The sequence below is a fragment of the Felis catus genome, chromosome B1, assembly GCF_018350175.1.
Source record: "Felis catus isolate Fca126 chromosome B1, F.catus_Fca126_mat1.0, whole genome shotgun sequence".
NCBI lineage: Eukaryota > Metazoa > Chordata > Mammalia > Carnivora > Felidae > Felis > Felis catus.
In genome coordinates, this window is record NC_058371.1 from 160,340,302 (window position 1) to 160,356,163 (window position 15,862).

The 15,862-nt window shown below is 36.7% G+C and overlaps 1 protein-coding gene across 12 annotated transcripts in view; it reads right to left on the minus strand.

Moving 5' to 3' along the window:
* EXOC1 (exocyst complex component 1) overlaps positions 1-15,845 on the minus strand; it is a 62,354-nt gene extending 46,509 nt beyond the window's left edge. For 9 of the 12 annotated variants that reach the window (XM_011281877.4, XM_006931112.5, XM_019829482.3 and 6 more), the window contains exons 1-4: positions 15,707-15,845; positions 11,124-11,257; positions 4,671-4,801; positions 1,437-1,596 (exon numbers count right to left, since the gene is read on the minus strand). In XM_011281877.4, the coding sequence (XP_011280179.1) occupies positions 1,437-1,596; positions 4,671-4,801; positions 11,124-11,247 (415 nt within the window). In that variant the 5' untranslated portion in view covers positions 11,248-11,257; positions 15,707-15,845. Of the gene's footprint in view, positions 1-1,436; positions 1,597-4,670; positions 4,802-11,123; positions 11,258-13,867; positions 13,889-15,540; positions 15,677-15,706 lie in introns of those variants that run through there. The other 3 variants (XM_019829481.3, XM_045056353.1, XM_045056356.1) reach the window with 3 other exon arrangements.
* Between the last annotated feature and the right edge of the window lie 17 nt (positions 15,846-15,862).

Below are 15,862 nucleotides of genomic sequence, written 5' to 3' on the forward strand. Positions count from 1 at the left end.
CTACACAGGGGCCCTACTGGTGGGCGTAGCACAAGACCTAACAGATGTGACTTGCCTCTGCCAGTTTCAAGCATCAAACCTGAAACCAGTAACGGGCTTACTAATTACTAAGTGTTGGGAAAGAATACAGTACTATATTTCAGAGGAAATATCCACAGTCAAACAGAAAAGGAAGAAGTAAAACAGAATAGGGAAAAGACAGAGGCAAGTGGCTAAGCAAATGAACAGTTTGAAGCACGTGAAGCTGCCGTTTTTATAGGTCAAAATGGTTGAATATCGGCTACTTCAGATGTTTCAACCAAATACAATGAAGGTCCTATTTTAAAATGCTAATATATAGCTTAGGACAAATTTAAATATTCTTTGTAATATATATTATGCAGGACAAATCTGTTTTTTCATCAGTAAAGAGGAGAAACAAATTTCACCTGCATACTGGCTGTTATTTCAACTGCTTTCTTTGAGATAAAGAATACAACACAAATTGTATCCCCAAAGCATAGAGAACCATGTTCTTACAATGTTTATGTCTTTATGAAAGAAATTTTAAAATAATAAAATCTTACTGTACACTTTTAATACGTAACAGTAGAGTTTTTGTCTTATAACACAAAATAATCCATAGTAACATCCCTGAAGAAACACTGATCAAAAATATCCTATTTAACTCATGTCTAAGAATTTTACCCTGATAATATAATAATAATAATAGCTACTATTTATTGAGCACTTACTATATACCTCACATTGTTCTCATCCTGTTCATATGTTAAGTCACTCAGTCCTCACAACAACACTACAGGGAGAATAGTATTACTATCTCTATTTCTGAGATAAAGAAAATTGAAACATAGAATAACCCAAGGTCACATAATTGGTAAGTAACAAAACCAGGATTTAAGCCCAATCAGTCTGACTCAAGTTGTGTTCTTGATTACTATACCTACACTCTGCACAAAAATACAGCTACAAGGATATTCATGTCAAAGCTGTTTTAAAATAAGCAAAATTTGGAAATTTTAAAATAAATGATTAAATAAATTATGGTATATCCATGAAATGGAATACTATGGTACCACTAAAAATAATGTATTTAATAACATGAAAATGTTCATTATAAAAAAAAGTATGTTAGAAAACAGAATGTGAATTTCCTTATTTTAAAAGTGTTTAAACATGCATAGAAAAAACATTAGAAGACTAACAAAACGCTAACAGCAGTTATCTCTGAGAATTAAGTTTATAAGTGATTTTTATTTAGTTAATGTATCAATTTCTATAATGAGTAAGTATCACTTATGCAATAAGAAAAGTTATTTTTCATTTCCTTCGCAATATAAGGTAAATCAGTGTTCTAATAATTTTGAGTAATGTCAAATTATATATACACTTGTAGATATACTTGATTTTACATATACATTTTTATTTCACTTTACCTTCCAAGAGCTGTGAGCTAACATTGACAAAATCAATTTTCTTCCGGAGATATCGCTGATTCAATTTCCAAATGCATGAAATAAATGCATTCTTTTCAGCAGTGCTGCTGGCAACCCATTTATATATTTTTTCAAAATGTAAATCAAATTCAGGATTTTCCTGAAATAAAAATATACAAAAGATATTGTTTTTTGATCATATCCCTTTTTCATTATTATAAAATTGACATTCAATAAAATGAAAAGCTGAAGCTGTTCTTAAAGAAAAGCTTTTTCTTAAAGAAAAAAAATCACCATTAAAAATCAGCCAAGTGACTTACAGAGAATGATTCAGAGAATTCAATTTATAGGAAAAACTTTGTTTACCTCCCAAAAGAAGCTGGATAAAAAAACAACACAGTGTTTTAGTAATTTCCTTCCTATGCCCCTGAAGTATATGAGTGGAAGTTTAAGATGGTAAAGCTCTGTGTCCCAGCTTCCTAGTCTATGAGGTGACAATGGTCTCCAATTTTGATGTGGTCATAATTTTTCTTTTTAAATTGCCTATGGGGTTTTAGAGTCATACCTATCCTTTGATAATGCACTATTATTCATAACTGTAATTTGACACTAAATCCTTTGTAAAGAATATATCTTCTATATACACAACATGTGAGAAAAAATACAATCTACATCCCAGTGTGGTTTCCAAGAACAAATGAGATGAAAAGCATGGACTGATTCAGTTCTCAATTTTGAAAATAGAGAATAATTAAAGGTGCCTCAAAAATAAAAAGTTCTGGTTAGCCTGGAAGTTCTTTCGAATGACAAAGAAGCTCAACTCCTGTGAGAGAAGTGCACCATGCTCTATTTCTTAAGCCTCATTGCAGCAGTAACTTCATACCAGCCTATTTCTCCCTTGAATGTAGAATCACCTGTCATATAAAAGATGAAAACATATGGATGTATGCTGTTCTTCACATCCAAGGAATTAAAAAATAGATTCAAATGTTCTTAATGTTCTACAAGAAGATAATAAAATATTCAATTAATTCAAAGTGTTATTTACAGAAGGACAAAATGTAAATAAATGCCTGAAAGGTAAGTGAAGTTATATCAGAGTTTCACTTTGAAAACTTGGGATAATTTAGGTATCAGGACTTGAGCTGGTACAACAATAGCATTATGGTAGCATGGAACTACTAATTAGATCAATAAGCAGAATTGGAGCATCAAAAGATAAAAAATTGGCATTTATAATGAAGAGGTAATTGCATTATTACTTATAAAAAAACCTAAGAGTATTGGCAACTAATCCAAAACTTGATGGGAAATGATCTCTTCCCTGGGAATATTTCCCATAATGCCATAAAAGAAGCTGAGTGCTCCAGTGGCAACACTCACACAAATCAATGTGTGACACTAAATGGCTAATGTTAGGCTATGTATAAAAATTTTATGTTTTATATCCATATATAGTGTACACACGCCAAGGTGCCTACATAAAATGAAAAAAAAAATCCATTAAGAAAGCGAGCAATGAGGCATCAGCTGTGAGAAAGCATTCAAATAAGCATCAGCAATGTTAGTGAATTATGCAAGTCAATGGGGTTATAAAGTGCAAAACTATTGAAGGAAAAAGCCTCTTTAATAAAGACGCATTTCTAAAAAGCCCTTACAGTATTTTCTCTTAACCAGAAACCTACCAAAAAAGTCTCTACTCTTGATCTTTTCCCATGGTAACAGAATTTATTAAGTAGTTTATTGAAGTGTTTTGGGTGCCCCTTAGGGATAAAGCAATGGCCCACTGTGCCTAAAATACTTATAAAAAGGCATTCTCTACATATGTTAGAAATCTGAATTCTGAATTGCATATTTTAGATACATGAAGCTCCCCTGAAGTTGTTTTTGCTTCATTTAAAAAGTAGTTTGCACCTGACTCAACTGCCTGTCATTTTGTCCAGCTTTTAGTTCCCCAGAAGTCTGTCCCAGGATAAGGACAAAGTCAGACTTTTATTTTATTGGATTATTCTACAGAGGTAGCTTTTACGTCTCTGGACCTTTTAAAAATAAATGTGTGAGACTGGAAGGGTTAAATCAAAGGGCATCTGAAATTACATTAATGTAAGTCTTGCTATCAGCCCATCACAAAACACTTCCCAGATCCCTGGAGGTGCCTTTGGTTGCAGAGGAAGATGAGGGGCAAGGTTAGAGAGGCTGAGGGGGAAGGAAAACCTTAACCAGAAGAGCTCCACTTGGTCTCTTTGAAAAAAGGGTATTGCTGTGAAAAGCCTTGACTTGTCGGAGATAAATGTGGTCCTTTCACATGACTGTCACATTATTCAACTTTCTTAAAGTTTGAGTGTGGCTTAAGTGAGAAGTGTAATATTTACATTCTTATATTTTAGTCTTTAAGTTCCTTAAAATAAAGTGTTTAACTCACTATCGCTTCCTTTACTTGAGCCACAAATATGAAAACATGGTCTCAAAAGGCCAGCCTGGTTGCCTCAGATGATGATTTTACATTAATTTGTGAAGACTAAGAAAGATTCACTTCGGTTATAGTATTACACACCATTTTGAACTAAGTTTTACCAAAACAATGAAGGTTTTTAAAAACCCACTCACACGACACTTTAAAAGGTGTACTTATATATGGACTTTATACTAAATATATAATCTATATAAATCTATATAAATCTATAATCTAATCTAAATATAGAAACACCTAGTTATTTTGCTCCAGTTTACATAACTTGTGCACAAACATAATTGTAGCTCAAAAAAAGTAAAAACAATGAAACATACATACGTTTTGGTTTTTTTTGTTTTTTTTTTTAATTTTTTTTTCAATGTTTATTTATTTTTGGGACAGAGAGAGACAGAGCATGAACAGGGGAGGGGCAGAGAGAGAGGGAGACACAGAATCGGAAACAGGCTCCAGGCTCTGAGCCATCAGCCCAGAGCCTGACGCGGGGCTCGAACTCACGGACCGCGAGATCGTGACCTGGCTGAAGTTGGATGCTTAACCGACTGCGCCACCCAGGCGCCCCACATATGTTTTTATTTTAGTTGCTTGAGACTGAGGTGAGGGAAATGAAAGATTTAATGATACATTTTAAATTAATTCCGGCTTAGTTGGTAGAGCAGAGGGTCACAAAACAAGAAGTGTAGGTCATCTTAGAAGACATAATACCATGTTATAAGATGAAAGACACTTTCTGAACACAGGTCAAAGAACTAAGAAAAACGTACTTTAATAGCATCCTTGGCATCTACCACAGCAAGGTCTCGAAGGGCCCAAGCAATCTGCCTTTTGTAGAAATCTCCTTTGTCAGATTTCTTGACTTTGACCATCTTCACCTGCACGGGGCGTTCAGTTGTCACTGTTGAGTAAAACATACTTTCACTAGAAATAGTCACTCACTTATTCTTCATCCATTCATTTACTCATTGCAAATACAGTTGTCAGGTGCCTGTACATGATACTAAACCAGTATTATATATTATGTTAAACCAGTTAGGAGTAGTATTTCCTAACACATGCTATGACTGAGGGATGCACAAAGTATCAAAGGAACATCTAAATCTCAGACGACAGGGTCAGAGAGGCAGATTCCTTGAGAAGTAAAGCTTCAGACCAGTTTTGAAGGAAGAGTATGAGGTAGATAAAAAGAGTCCTAGTGGTGCCTGGGTGGCTCAGTCAGTTAAGCATCCGACACTTGATTTCGGCTCAGGTCATGATCTCACAGTTTATGAGTTTGAGTCCCACATCGGGCTCCATGCTGATAGTGCAGAGCCTGCTTGGGATTCTCTCTCATTCTCTCTCTCTTTCTGCCCCTCCTGCACACATGTGCTCACTCTCTCTTTCAAAATAAATGAATAAACTTTTTAAAGAAAAAAAGCTCTAAAGAATGACTGCCATACATAAAGCCAAAGGGGCTTGAAAGAGCATAACACCGATTCAGAGAACAATAAGTAGTTCAGTATGGATTATACATGTAATAAAGTGGATGGAAACAAAGTTACCAAAAAAGATGAAAGTTCAGATCACAAAGGACCTTTATCTGAGGTTGTAGGGGTGCTCTTAGAGGATTTTAATTGGGGAAATGACATGCTCTAACTTGTTTCTAAAAATTACTCTAGCAGCAGAATACTGGATGGATTGGAGTGAATACCAATACATTAAAAAATTTAGGTGAAGTGGTTAAATCTCTAAAAAATGTAAATTACCAAAAATGACTTAAGAATAGAAAATCTACAACCACTAAAGAAAGTGAAGTGAAAAATCTCTCCCCCAAAACTTAGTCTAACACAGTTTTACTGGTATCTTTTGCCAAGCTTTCCAAGGAAACATTCCAAATGCACATAACTATTCCACTGTACAAAAAAAAAAGGGAACACTCCCAACTTACCTTATGACTTTGGTTGCAAGGCCAAAGACAGTATACAAAAGAAAATTACAAGACCATGTCACTAATGAACATGGGTGAAAAATCTTATAACTACAAATGTACAAATAGTTATGAATAAATACTGCATTGGCAAACTTAATCCAGGGACATATACAAAAGATAATATTTTACCAAGTGTGAGATGTACATTTTTTCCCACATTTTAACATCTCTGAAATCAGAATATGTCTTAACAATCGAAGTAATATTGCAGCATTTTTTAGTGGTGCATAAAAAAATAATATATGCTATAATAGATGGCATATAGTACATCATCACTGAGTTAGGTTACTCCAGTAACTCAATTTATTATTTGAAAAACCAAGTACCATTACTCACCACACTAACAAATTAAGGAAGAAAAGTATATGATAATCTCAATGATTTGAAAAAGCATTTGATAAAACTGAACATCCATTCATGATAAAAAGTCAAAAAGAAAAAAAGTAAGAAGTCAGGAATAGAAGGGAACTTCCCTAGTACTGTCAAGGATAGCTACAAAAAAACCGCAATTATCATATATGATAATCCCTTTGAGATCACTGTATTGATGGTCCTAAACAGCAGACAAAAGTAACAAAAATAAATAAAAAATATAAAGACTATAAAGGAAGGAAGAAAATACCACTATTTACAAAGAGTCTATGGACAAATTATTAGAATTAATAAGAAAGTTTAGCAAGATTGATAGATATAGAAATCCACATAAAGAACCAATTATTTCTAGATGCTAACAATAAATGATTTTTAAAATGTATTAATGTTCAATAAAATTAAAAGCTTCTGCTCTGCAAAAGACAACATCAAGATAATTAGAAGACAAGCCACAGACTGCAAAAAAAAAAAAAAAAAAAAAAAATTTGCCAAAGACACATCTAATAAAGGAATGTTATCCAAAATATACAAAGGACTCTTAAAACTTGACAAGAAAACAAAACAAAACAAAAAACAGATTAAAAAATGGCCAAAGACCTTAACAGACACTTCCCCAAAGAAGATATACAGATTAACTAATAAGCATATGAAAAGATACTCAACACCATATTTCATCAAGGCAATGCAAATTAAAACAATGAGGTACCACTACACACCTATTAGTATGGCCAAATTCTAGAACCTGACAACACCAAATGCTGACAAAAATGTACAACAACTTTCAAACATTGCTGGTGGGACTGCAAAACAGTACAGCCCCTTTGGTAGAGAGTTTGGTGGTTTCTTACAGAACTAAACACATTCTTACCATATGATCTAGCAATCATACTCCCTGGTATTTACCCAAAGGAGTTGAAAACTTATGTCCATGCAAAAATCCACACATGGGTGTTTATAGTAGCTTTATTCGTAATTGTCAAATTGACAGTCAAGATATCCTTCAGTAGGTGAGTAGATAAATAAACTGGTACACTCAGGAATGGAATATTATTCAGTGCTAAAAAGAAATGAGCTATCAAGCCATGAAAAGACATGGAGGAAATGTAAATGCATACTACTAAGTAAAAGAAGCCAATCTGAGCAGGCTAAATAGTATCTGATTCCAACTATATGACATTCTAGAAAAGGCAAAGCCATGCAAACAGTAAAAAGAACAGTGGTTGGAAAGGGTAGGGGCTGGGGGAGAGATGAACAGGCAGAACACACAGGATTTTTAGGGCAGTGAAAATACTCTGTGACATTACAATGGTGGATACATGCCATTATACACTTGTCCAAACCCATACAATGTACATCAAGAGTGAACCCTAAGGGAAACTATGGTCTTTGAGTGATTATAATGTGTCACTGTAGCTTCATTCTTGGTAACAAATTATTGCCAATGTTGCCAGTGGTATTGATAAAGGGGGAAGCCAAACATATGTGGGGCAGGGGGTATAGGGAAATGTGTGTACCTCCTTCCTCAATTTTGTTGTAAACCTAAAACTGCTCTAAAAAATTAAAGTCTTAAAAATGTATTAATGCTGGGGTGGCTGGGTGTCTCAGTCAGTTAAGAATCCGACTCTTGGATTTTTGGCTCAGGTCATGGCCTCGTAGTTTGGGAGATCCAGCCCGGAGTTGGGGCTGACAGCATGGAGCCTGCTTGGGATTCTCTCACCCTCTATCTGCCTCTTCCCTGCTTATATGTGCATGCTCACTCTCTCTCTCTCTCTTTCAAAATAAACTTCAAAAATATATTTATGCTAATAAATTATTATTTATGATCGTATCAAAAAATCTAGGAATAAATACAACATAGGTGAAAAACATTTAAAACTATACAACTCCTTGAAAGCCTTTTAAAACTCTAAAACTAGGGCGCCTGGGTGGCTCAGTCAGTTAAGCATCTCACTTCAGCTCAGGTCATGATCTTGCAGTTTGTGAGTTCGAGCCCTGCGTCAGGTTGTCAAGCTCAGAACCAGGAGCCTGCCTTAGATTCTGTGTCTCCCTCTCTCTGCCTCTCCCCTGTTTTCACTCTCTCTCCCTCTCAAAAATAAATAAACATTAAAAAAAGAATTTTTAAAACGCTAAAACTTATTGAAAGGCATTAAGAAGACCTATATAAATGGAGAACTGCACCCTGTCCATTGACAAAATGACTCAATATTATGAAAGTGCACGTTCTCTTCGAACTGAACAACATATTCAAAACAATTCTAATTAAAATCCCAACAAAATCTGGAACTTATCAAATTGATTCGAAAATAAGTAGAAAAATAAACAATCAAAACAAGACAAAATTAAAAACCAGATATAAAAGAGAACCCAGAAATAGGCACACTCACATTCATCACTACAAACACGGACACAGGTAAATTAAAAACTAAAACGTGAGGGGCAAAATTATAAAAATTTTAATTTTTTTTAACGTTTATGTTTGAGAGAGAGACAGAGTGTGAGCAGGGAGGGGCAGAGAGAGGGAGACACAGATCCAAAGCAGGATCCAGGCTCTGAGCTGTCAGTACAGAGCTCGATGTGGGGCTCGAACTCATCAACTGTGAAATCATGACCTAAGCCGAAGTCAGACACTTAACTGACTGAGCCACCCAGGTGCCCCAAAATTATAAAAATCTTAAAATACAGTGTAGGAGAATACTTTTATTACTCCAGGGAAGTGTGTATGTATGTATATGTATGTATATTTTAAACACTTATATTTGAGGGGCGCTTGGGTGGCTCAGTTGGTTAAGCATCCAACTTCAGCTCAGGTCATGATCTCACTGTTTCTGGGTTCAAGCCCCATGTTGGACTCTCTGCTGACAACTAGAGCCTGGAGCCTGCTTCGGATTTTGTGTCTCCCTCTCTCTCCCCCTTCTCCCTGCCTGTGCTCTGTCTGTCTCTCTCTCTCAAAAACATTGAAAAAATTTTTAAACAAAAGCGGAAGCCATAAAGGATCAGATTGATTTGATTTTACTAAACTTAGAAATTTCATTAAAAGGCATCATAAAAAGCTCATACACAAAGCACAAACTGGAATGCATATAACCAACATAAAATTAGTAAATATATAGAACTTGTACAAATTAGTAAAAGGACAACCAACACAAGAGAGAAATGAGCAAAAGGCTTTAAGACAAATTTCTTTTTTAAAAATTTTTTTTTTCAACGTTTATTTATTTTTGGGACAGAGAGAGACAGAGCATGAACGGGGAGGGGCAGAGAGAGAGGGAGACACAGAATCAGAAACAGGCTCCAGGCTCTGAGCCATCAGCCCAGAGCCTGACGCGGGGCTCGAACTCACGGACCGCGAGATCGTGACCTGGCTGAAGTTGGACGCTTAACCGACTGCGCCACCCAGGCGCCCTAAGACAAATTTCTAAAACAAGGAAAGTAAGTGGCCAATAAACTCATGAAAAGATTTAATTCATCAATTCATTATTAACAGGGAAATGAAATTTCAAACCACAATGAGATACTTCACATGCTTAAGTCTGTCAAAGCCAAGTTTTGGCTAAGATGTGGGGAAAGAACACAAAATACACACTGCTTGTGGGATTGAAAGCCAGTGTAACTACTTTTGAAAAATATCTGGTAGTACAGTAGTGTTGAGCATTCACATACGTATAATCCAACAATCACACATTTAGGTATCTACCCTAGAAACTTCTTGCCTGTATACACTAAGAGACAAGGACAAAGATGCTCACAGAAGGGCTGTCTAAACAGTAAAACCTGAAAACAAACCTAATGTTCATCACTAGTAGGATGTGTAAATAAATGGTACTCTCATACAGTAGAACACTCATAGGAGTGAAAATCAAAGAATTATGGTTATATGAAAGAACGGAAATAAAAGTCATCAACATGAACACAATGCTGAGTGGAAAAAAGTCACAAAAGAATATATGCACTAGGATTCAATTCATGCAAATTTCAAAGAAACGCAAAACTAAACAATATGTTATCTGAGATTACAAACAAATACAGACAGTAAAATGATAAAGAAAAGCAAGGAAAGACTAAACCAAAATTCAGGATACCAGTTACCTCTTAATAAGTGAGGAAAGGGAATGGGATTAGGAAAAGGCACACAGGGGATGCCTGGGTGGCTCAGTCGATTAAGCATTGGATTCTTAGTTTCAGCTCAGGTCATAATCTCATGGTTTCATGGGTTTGAGCCCCACATTGGGCTCTGCACTGACAGCTTGGAGCCTGCTTAGGATTCTCTCCCTCTCTCTTTCTGCCCCTCTCCAGCTCATGTGCTCTCTCTCTCTCTCAAAAAAAAACAAAAAACAAAAAAACAACTTTTTTTTTTTTTTTAATGGAAAGGGCACACAGGACACTTCAAAGGTAATGGTAATATTCTTCTTATACTGGGTAGTGAGCACACGTGTTCACTGTATGGCTAGTCTTCACACCTTATATATATGGCATAGATTTTTTGGTATCTACTCAATATTTAATTAAAGACAATTTTTTTAAAGTTATTTATTTATTTTGAGAGGGGGGCAGTGAGGGGCAGCGAGGGAGGGAGGAACAGAGAGAGAGGGAGAGAGAGAATCCCAATAGGCTTAGTGCTGTCAGTGCAAAGCCCGACTCAACTCGATCTCACGAAGTGTGAGGTCATGACATGGGCCGAAATCAAGAGTCAAATGTTTAACTGACTGAACCACCCAGGCGCCCCTTAATTAAAGACAATTTAAAAAAATGAATTTGTTGGCCCAACAGTTTTTCCAATTATAGAGACAACGAGAATTTTAAAAACAAGGAGGAAAAGTCCCCTAGGCACTAAAACAATAAAAGAATGCCAAACAAGAGCTTTTTCTTACTAAATACCCACCTGTGGCACACAGAAAACAGTTCTTTTTCTTTTTTCCTGCTTTGCAGACATTGACAATACTCAGCAGGCGTTCATCATTTGGTGTAAAAATATCTCTTTGTAAAGCATGCTTGATTGCTGTCATTTTTAATCAGCTAAAAAAATTGAGAGTATAGATATTAAGCTTATTCTCAAAATCATTCTGTCCTTCATTGTCCCATTTGTAATTTAAAAAATGATCTTATTTATAGCTAATAAGCATAGGAAGAATGATTTAATACATCAACATATCTATACCATAAAAATAAAAAGCTTTATGTTTGGAAAGGAAATTAGAGAACCAGTGTTATCAAACTTTAAAATCTTTAGAAGTGCTTAGCAAATACTATGATACAAAAAAAATTTTTTTAAGAAAAAAACCCATGCTCAATTTTTGAATATAAATTTTCTATATAAAGAGCTCTTATAACTCAACAATAAAAAAAACAAATAACCCAATTAAAAACTGAGCAAAGGATCTGAATAGACATTTCTCCCAAGAAAATACACAAATGGCCAATAAGCACAAGAAAAGATGCTCAGCATCATTAACCACTAGGTAAATGCAAACCAAAATCAAATATGTATCTACCTACCACTTTATACCCACCAGAATGGCTAAAATTAAAAATACAAGTGTTGGTAAAGATGTGGAGAAAAAGGAACTCTTTCATACATTGTTGGTGATTGTAAAATGGTGCAGCCACTTTGGAAAACAGTTTGGCAGTGCCTCAAAGAGTTAAATATAAAATTACAATATGATCCAGCAATTCCACTCCTAGGTATATACTTAAGAGAACTGAAAATATACATCCACACAAAATGTTGTACATGTATGTTCATAGCAGTATTATTCACAATAGACAAAACATAGAAACAACTCAAATATCCACCAACTAATGAACTGATACAACAAAATGAATATCTACACATTGGAATGTTATTTGGTCATTAAAAAGAAATGAAATACTGATACATGCTACAACACTGATGAAACTTGAAAATATTATGCTAAGTGCAAGAAGCCAGTTAAAAGACCACATATTTTATGATTCTGTTTGTATGAAATGTTCAGAGTAGACAAACCCATAAAGACAGAATGATTTATGGTTGCTAGGGGTAGGAGCAAGGAGAAATGGGGAGTGACTGTTAATGAGAAAGGAGTTTCTTTTGGGTGATGAAAATGTTCTTGAATTAGTACTGATGGTTATATAACCTTGTGGATATACTAAAAACTACTGAATTATATGCTTAGGTGGGTGAATTTTATGGCATATGAAATTATATCTCAATAAAGCTATCATAAAGAAATAGGTTTCCACTTACCTCCTTTTTCTCACTTAACTCAATGTCTTTTTTCAAATATCAACTTAAGTTAGATATTTTTAAAAATGTCTTTTCAACTTTATTTTGAAATATATATATTTGTGTATATATTACTATTTCCAATGTAAATGTGTAATACTTCATACAGGTAAGCTTGCTTAGGAAATTAACTTCTAACACCCTTTATATGGGAAAATGAAGAGATTATGAGTTTGAAATAAATGACACAGAATGGAATTTTTACAATATGATGCCATTTTTGGAAGCTAGGTTATCACCTATACTTTACTCAATCTGTGAAACTTCGATCTCTGCTCCAACTCAGAAAATTGCTTTTCTCACAAAAAATCACATTTTCCAACTTTCATTCCTTTTTCACCTCATCTTAGCCTCTAGTCTTCTGACCTACCTCTCCTTCCTGTTATCATCTACCTGGCCTCTCCAAGCTTAATTTCTTTTCCACTTAGCCTGCAGGTAGCATTCACCCACACTGTCTCCTTCAATTATCTTACTCTGTGGACTTGTTCACCATGTTTTATCAATTTCCATGAACTGTATTTTTCTCCACTTCTCATGGGATGCCATATACCACTCAAGAAGGCCATATGTCCATGTTCACTGCATTCATTACAAGTATCTAAATCCAGTCAAAGCTAGACTTTCAGTGTTGCTCCGCAATCCTTTAACACTTCCTTTGAGGACCCCTTCCTACTCCCCATCAGTGTGCTGCAAATCTTTATTCACCTTCTTCAATTCCCAACTCTACTGTCAGCCTCCATCCTCTCTGCAAATGATGTCACCATCTACCCTGCAGAGGCTATAGAAGCCAATTTTCCCCAATTGTTTTCTTCTCCATCTCATTACATCTTCACCCATCCTAACCTCTATTCCACCTATTGCAAAAAATCTGTGTCCATGTTACTAATCACTTAATATGTTCTAGGGCCTAGACACTGCATTAAAAGCTCTACTCCACCCGATGTCCAAGATACACTGCATAACGGCCACTTTACATTTCTATCTCTGGGCTTTGTTCGTGCAATTTCCTTTTCCTGGTATTCTTTTTCCCCTAAATATTCCAACCCATTCTTCCAAGATCCTGCTAAAATGTCACCTCTTCTGTGAAATAATCACACATACAAGAAGAATAATTCCTTTTATATTTCTCAAAACACTTCCCCTCTACTCAGCTAACATAGCACTTACAAACCATAATTTCTAGTTAGTTGAATTCTCTCCCACATTAAAGGTAGCTCTTTGTAGGAAAAGATCATACCTTATTCATCTGTGTATCCCTAGAACTTGGCAAAGACCTAACAGGCATTTCAAAATTAAGCAAAATGATAGCACCAAATAACATGACAACTATAGTTTTCCTAAGATTTCCCTTTCCAACTCACATTTGTAAGCAAATGTCCAGGTTCAAAATCTGTCATATTTGATTATCCTCCTCCATTGTCAGCACGAAATCTGCTGCCACGTTCTGCTGATTTCTCATCTATATATAATTTACCCTTCCTTTCTGTTCCCACTGCTAACACACTAATCCAGGTTCACATCAACCAAGTCCAAAGGTTATCTCTTTGCAAGCTTCCGCAATCTTCAAACCCTTGATAAACAAATAATATTAAAACATAGCTTTCATCACAACATGCCACCGCTCAACATTTTCCTAAGGTTCCCATATACAAATCTTCCACTCCAAGCCCTCTGCTCAGTGCAGTCTTTAAATCTTTGCTTAGGTGCTTTTCCATGCAGGGAATATCATCTAACCAAACCCTAATTACACTTCATGGTTTATATGAAATGGATTCAATAAACATCTTAATCTAAATTGATCTCTTCTTTCAATTGCTAAGGAACTTCCCTATTTACTAAACAATCAGGCACTTGCAGTCCAATTGGTCCATGAGATCATAAGCTTAGAGATCTCAAGAACTCTCTTGAAAGAGAGAGGAAGAGGTGCTCCAGTAAGGTTCTGTCTTCTTTCTTACATAGTCAGCAAGTACCTCTTGAGATAACCTGAACTGAATAATAATAACTGGTCAAATGAGTGGCTGATAGTGGCCAACGTTTACCACACCATCCCTCTTTGGACAAAATCAACAACTGAGTGTAAGGTAAGTGTAAAGCAAGAGAGGACTGGTTACACCTCATAAAGGAGCTAGGCATAATGAAAAGCACTATGGCACCCTTATTTATTCAGCAAATACTGATGCCTACTAAGGGCAATGCACTGTTCCAGGTTAGAAGCGAGTATGACAGACATGTTCACGAAGACAAGAACAGCCGTGCCTTCGTGGCATTTACATCCTAAGGGTCGAGTCTTTAGAGTATTTTCGTGTAAGTCAGGGAATAGATCACTACAAATCCTCTAAAGCTATTTTCCGGGTTTAAGAATCCACGTCTCAGGGCACCTGGGTGGCTCAGTCAGTTGAGCTTCTGACTTCAGCTCAGGTCATGATCTCACGGTTAGAGGGTTCAAGCTCCGCATCGGGCTCTGTGCTGACAGCTCGGAGCCTGGAGCCTGCTGCTTCTGATTCTGTGTCTCCCTCTCTCTCTCTGCCCCTCCCCTGCTCACGCTGTCTCTGTCTCTCAAAAATAAATAAATGTAAAAAAAAAAAAAAATTAAAAAAAAAAAAAAAAGAATCCACGTCTGACCACGTTCCAGAAGCAGTCAGCCACTGCTTACTGTGTTGGTTCTTGTTTCCTTAAACTCAGTTGGACCATTACACAGCGTGACAAAGAGTTTGTCATTGTGAGTGCCCGCGTGGGTTACGCCCCGTACGCTATCGAGACAACATAGCAAACGGAGGCACTGTCATCCAGAAAACTGTGCATAGAGACAGGGGAATGCGCCTTAAAGATTTAGAAGAAATGTGTATTTGGACAAAGAAGGCACTGTTACGCCCTCCTCTCCTGGTCCACGTCAAAACACAAACGATCACGGCCGTTTTGCACAAATGAAACCTGGTTCTTACGGATGAAACCAGGAAGGGATGTGTGAGGATTGCGGTTAGCCCGCAGGGCAGCAGGGAGTTGGTGGATGCTCCTAGCGGGCTTTGCGCCTTACCCAGACACGGGGCGAAAGGGAGGCCAGACAGAGGAATGAGAGGTACCCGACCCCGGACGCGGAGCCAACAGATGGGCTGAAACGCAGCCTCAGACCTTGGGGCCCGCCTGTCTGCTAGTCTCTCCGCGCCGATGGAACTACCGGGCAGCCGCGGCCCAGGGCTTACCACAAGGCTGGACCGAGCCCGGCTGTGCCGAGGCGGGTCCTCCAAGACGGAGACAGGACAGGGCCCCGACGGCCACCGCTACTAGGATGAGCCCGTCAATTTAGCCGTGACCAGGGAGCTGCCGTTCCGCCACCACTTCCCACTTCCGGGCACGTG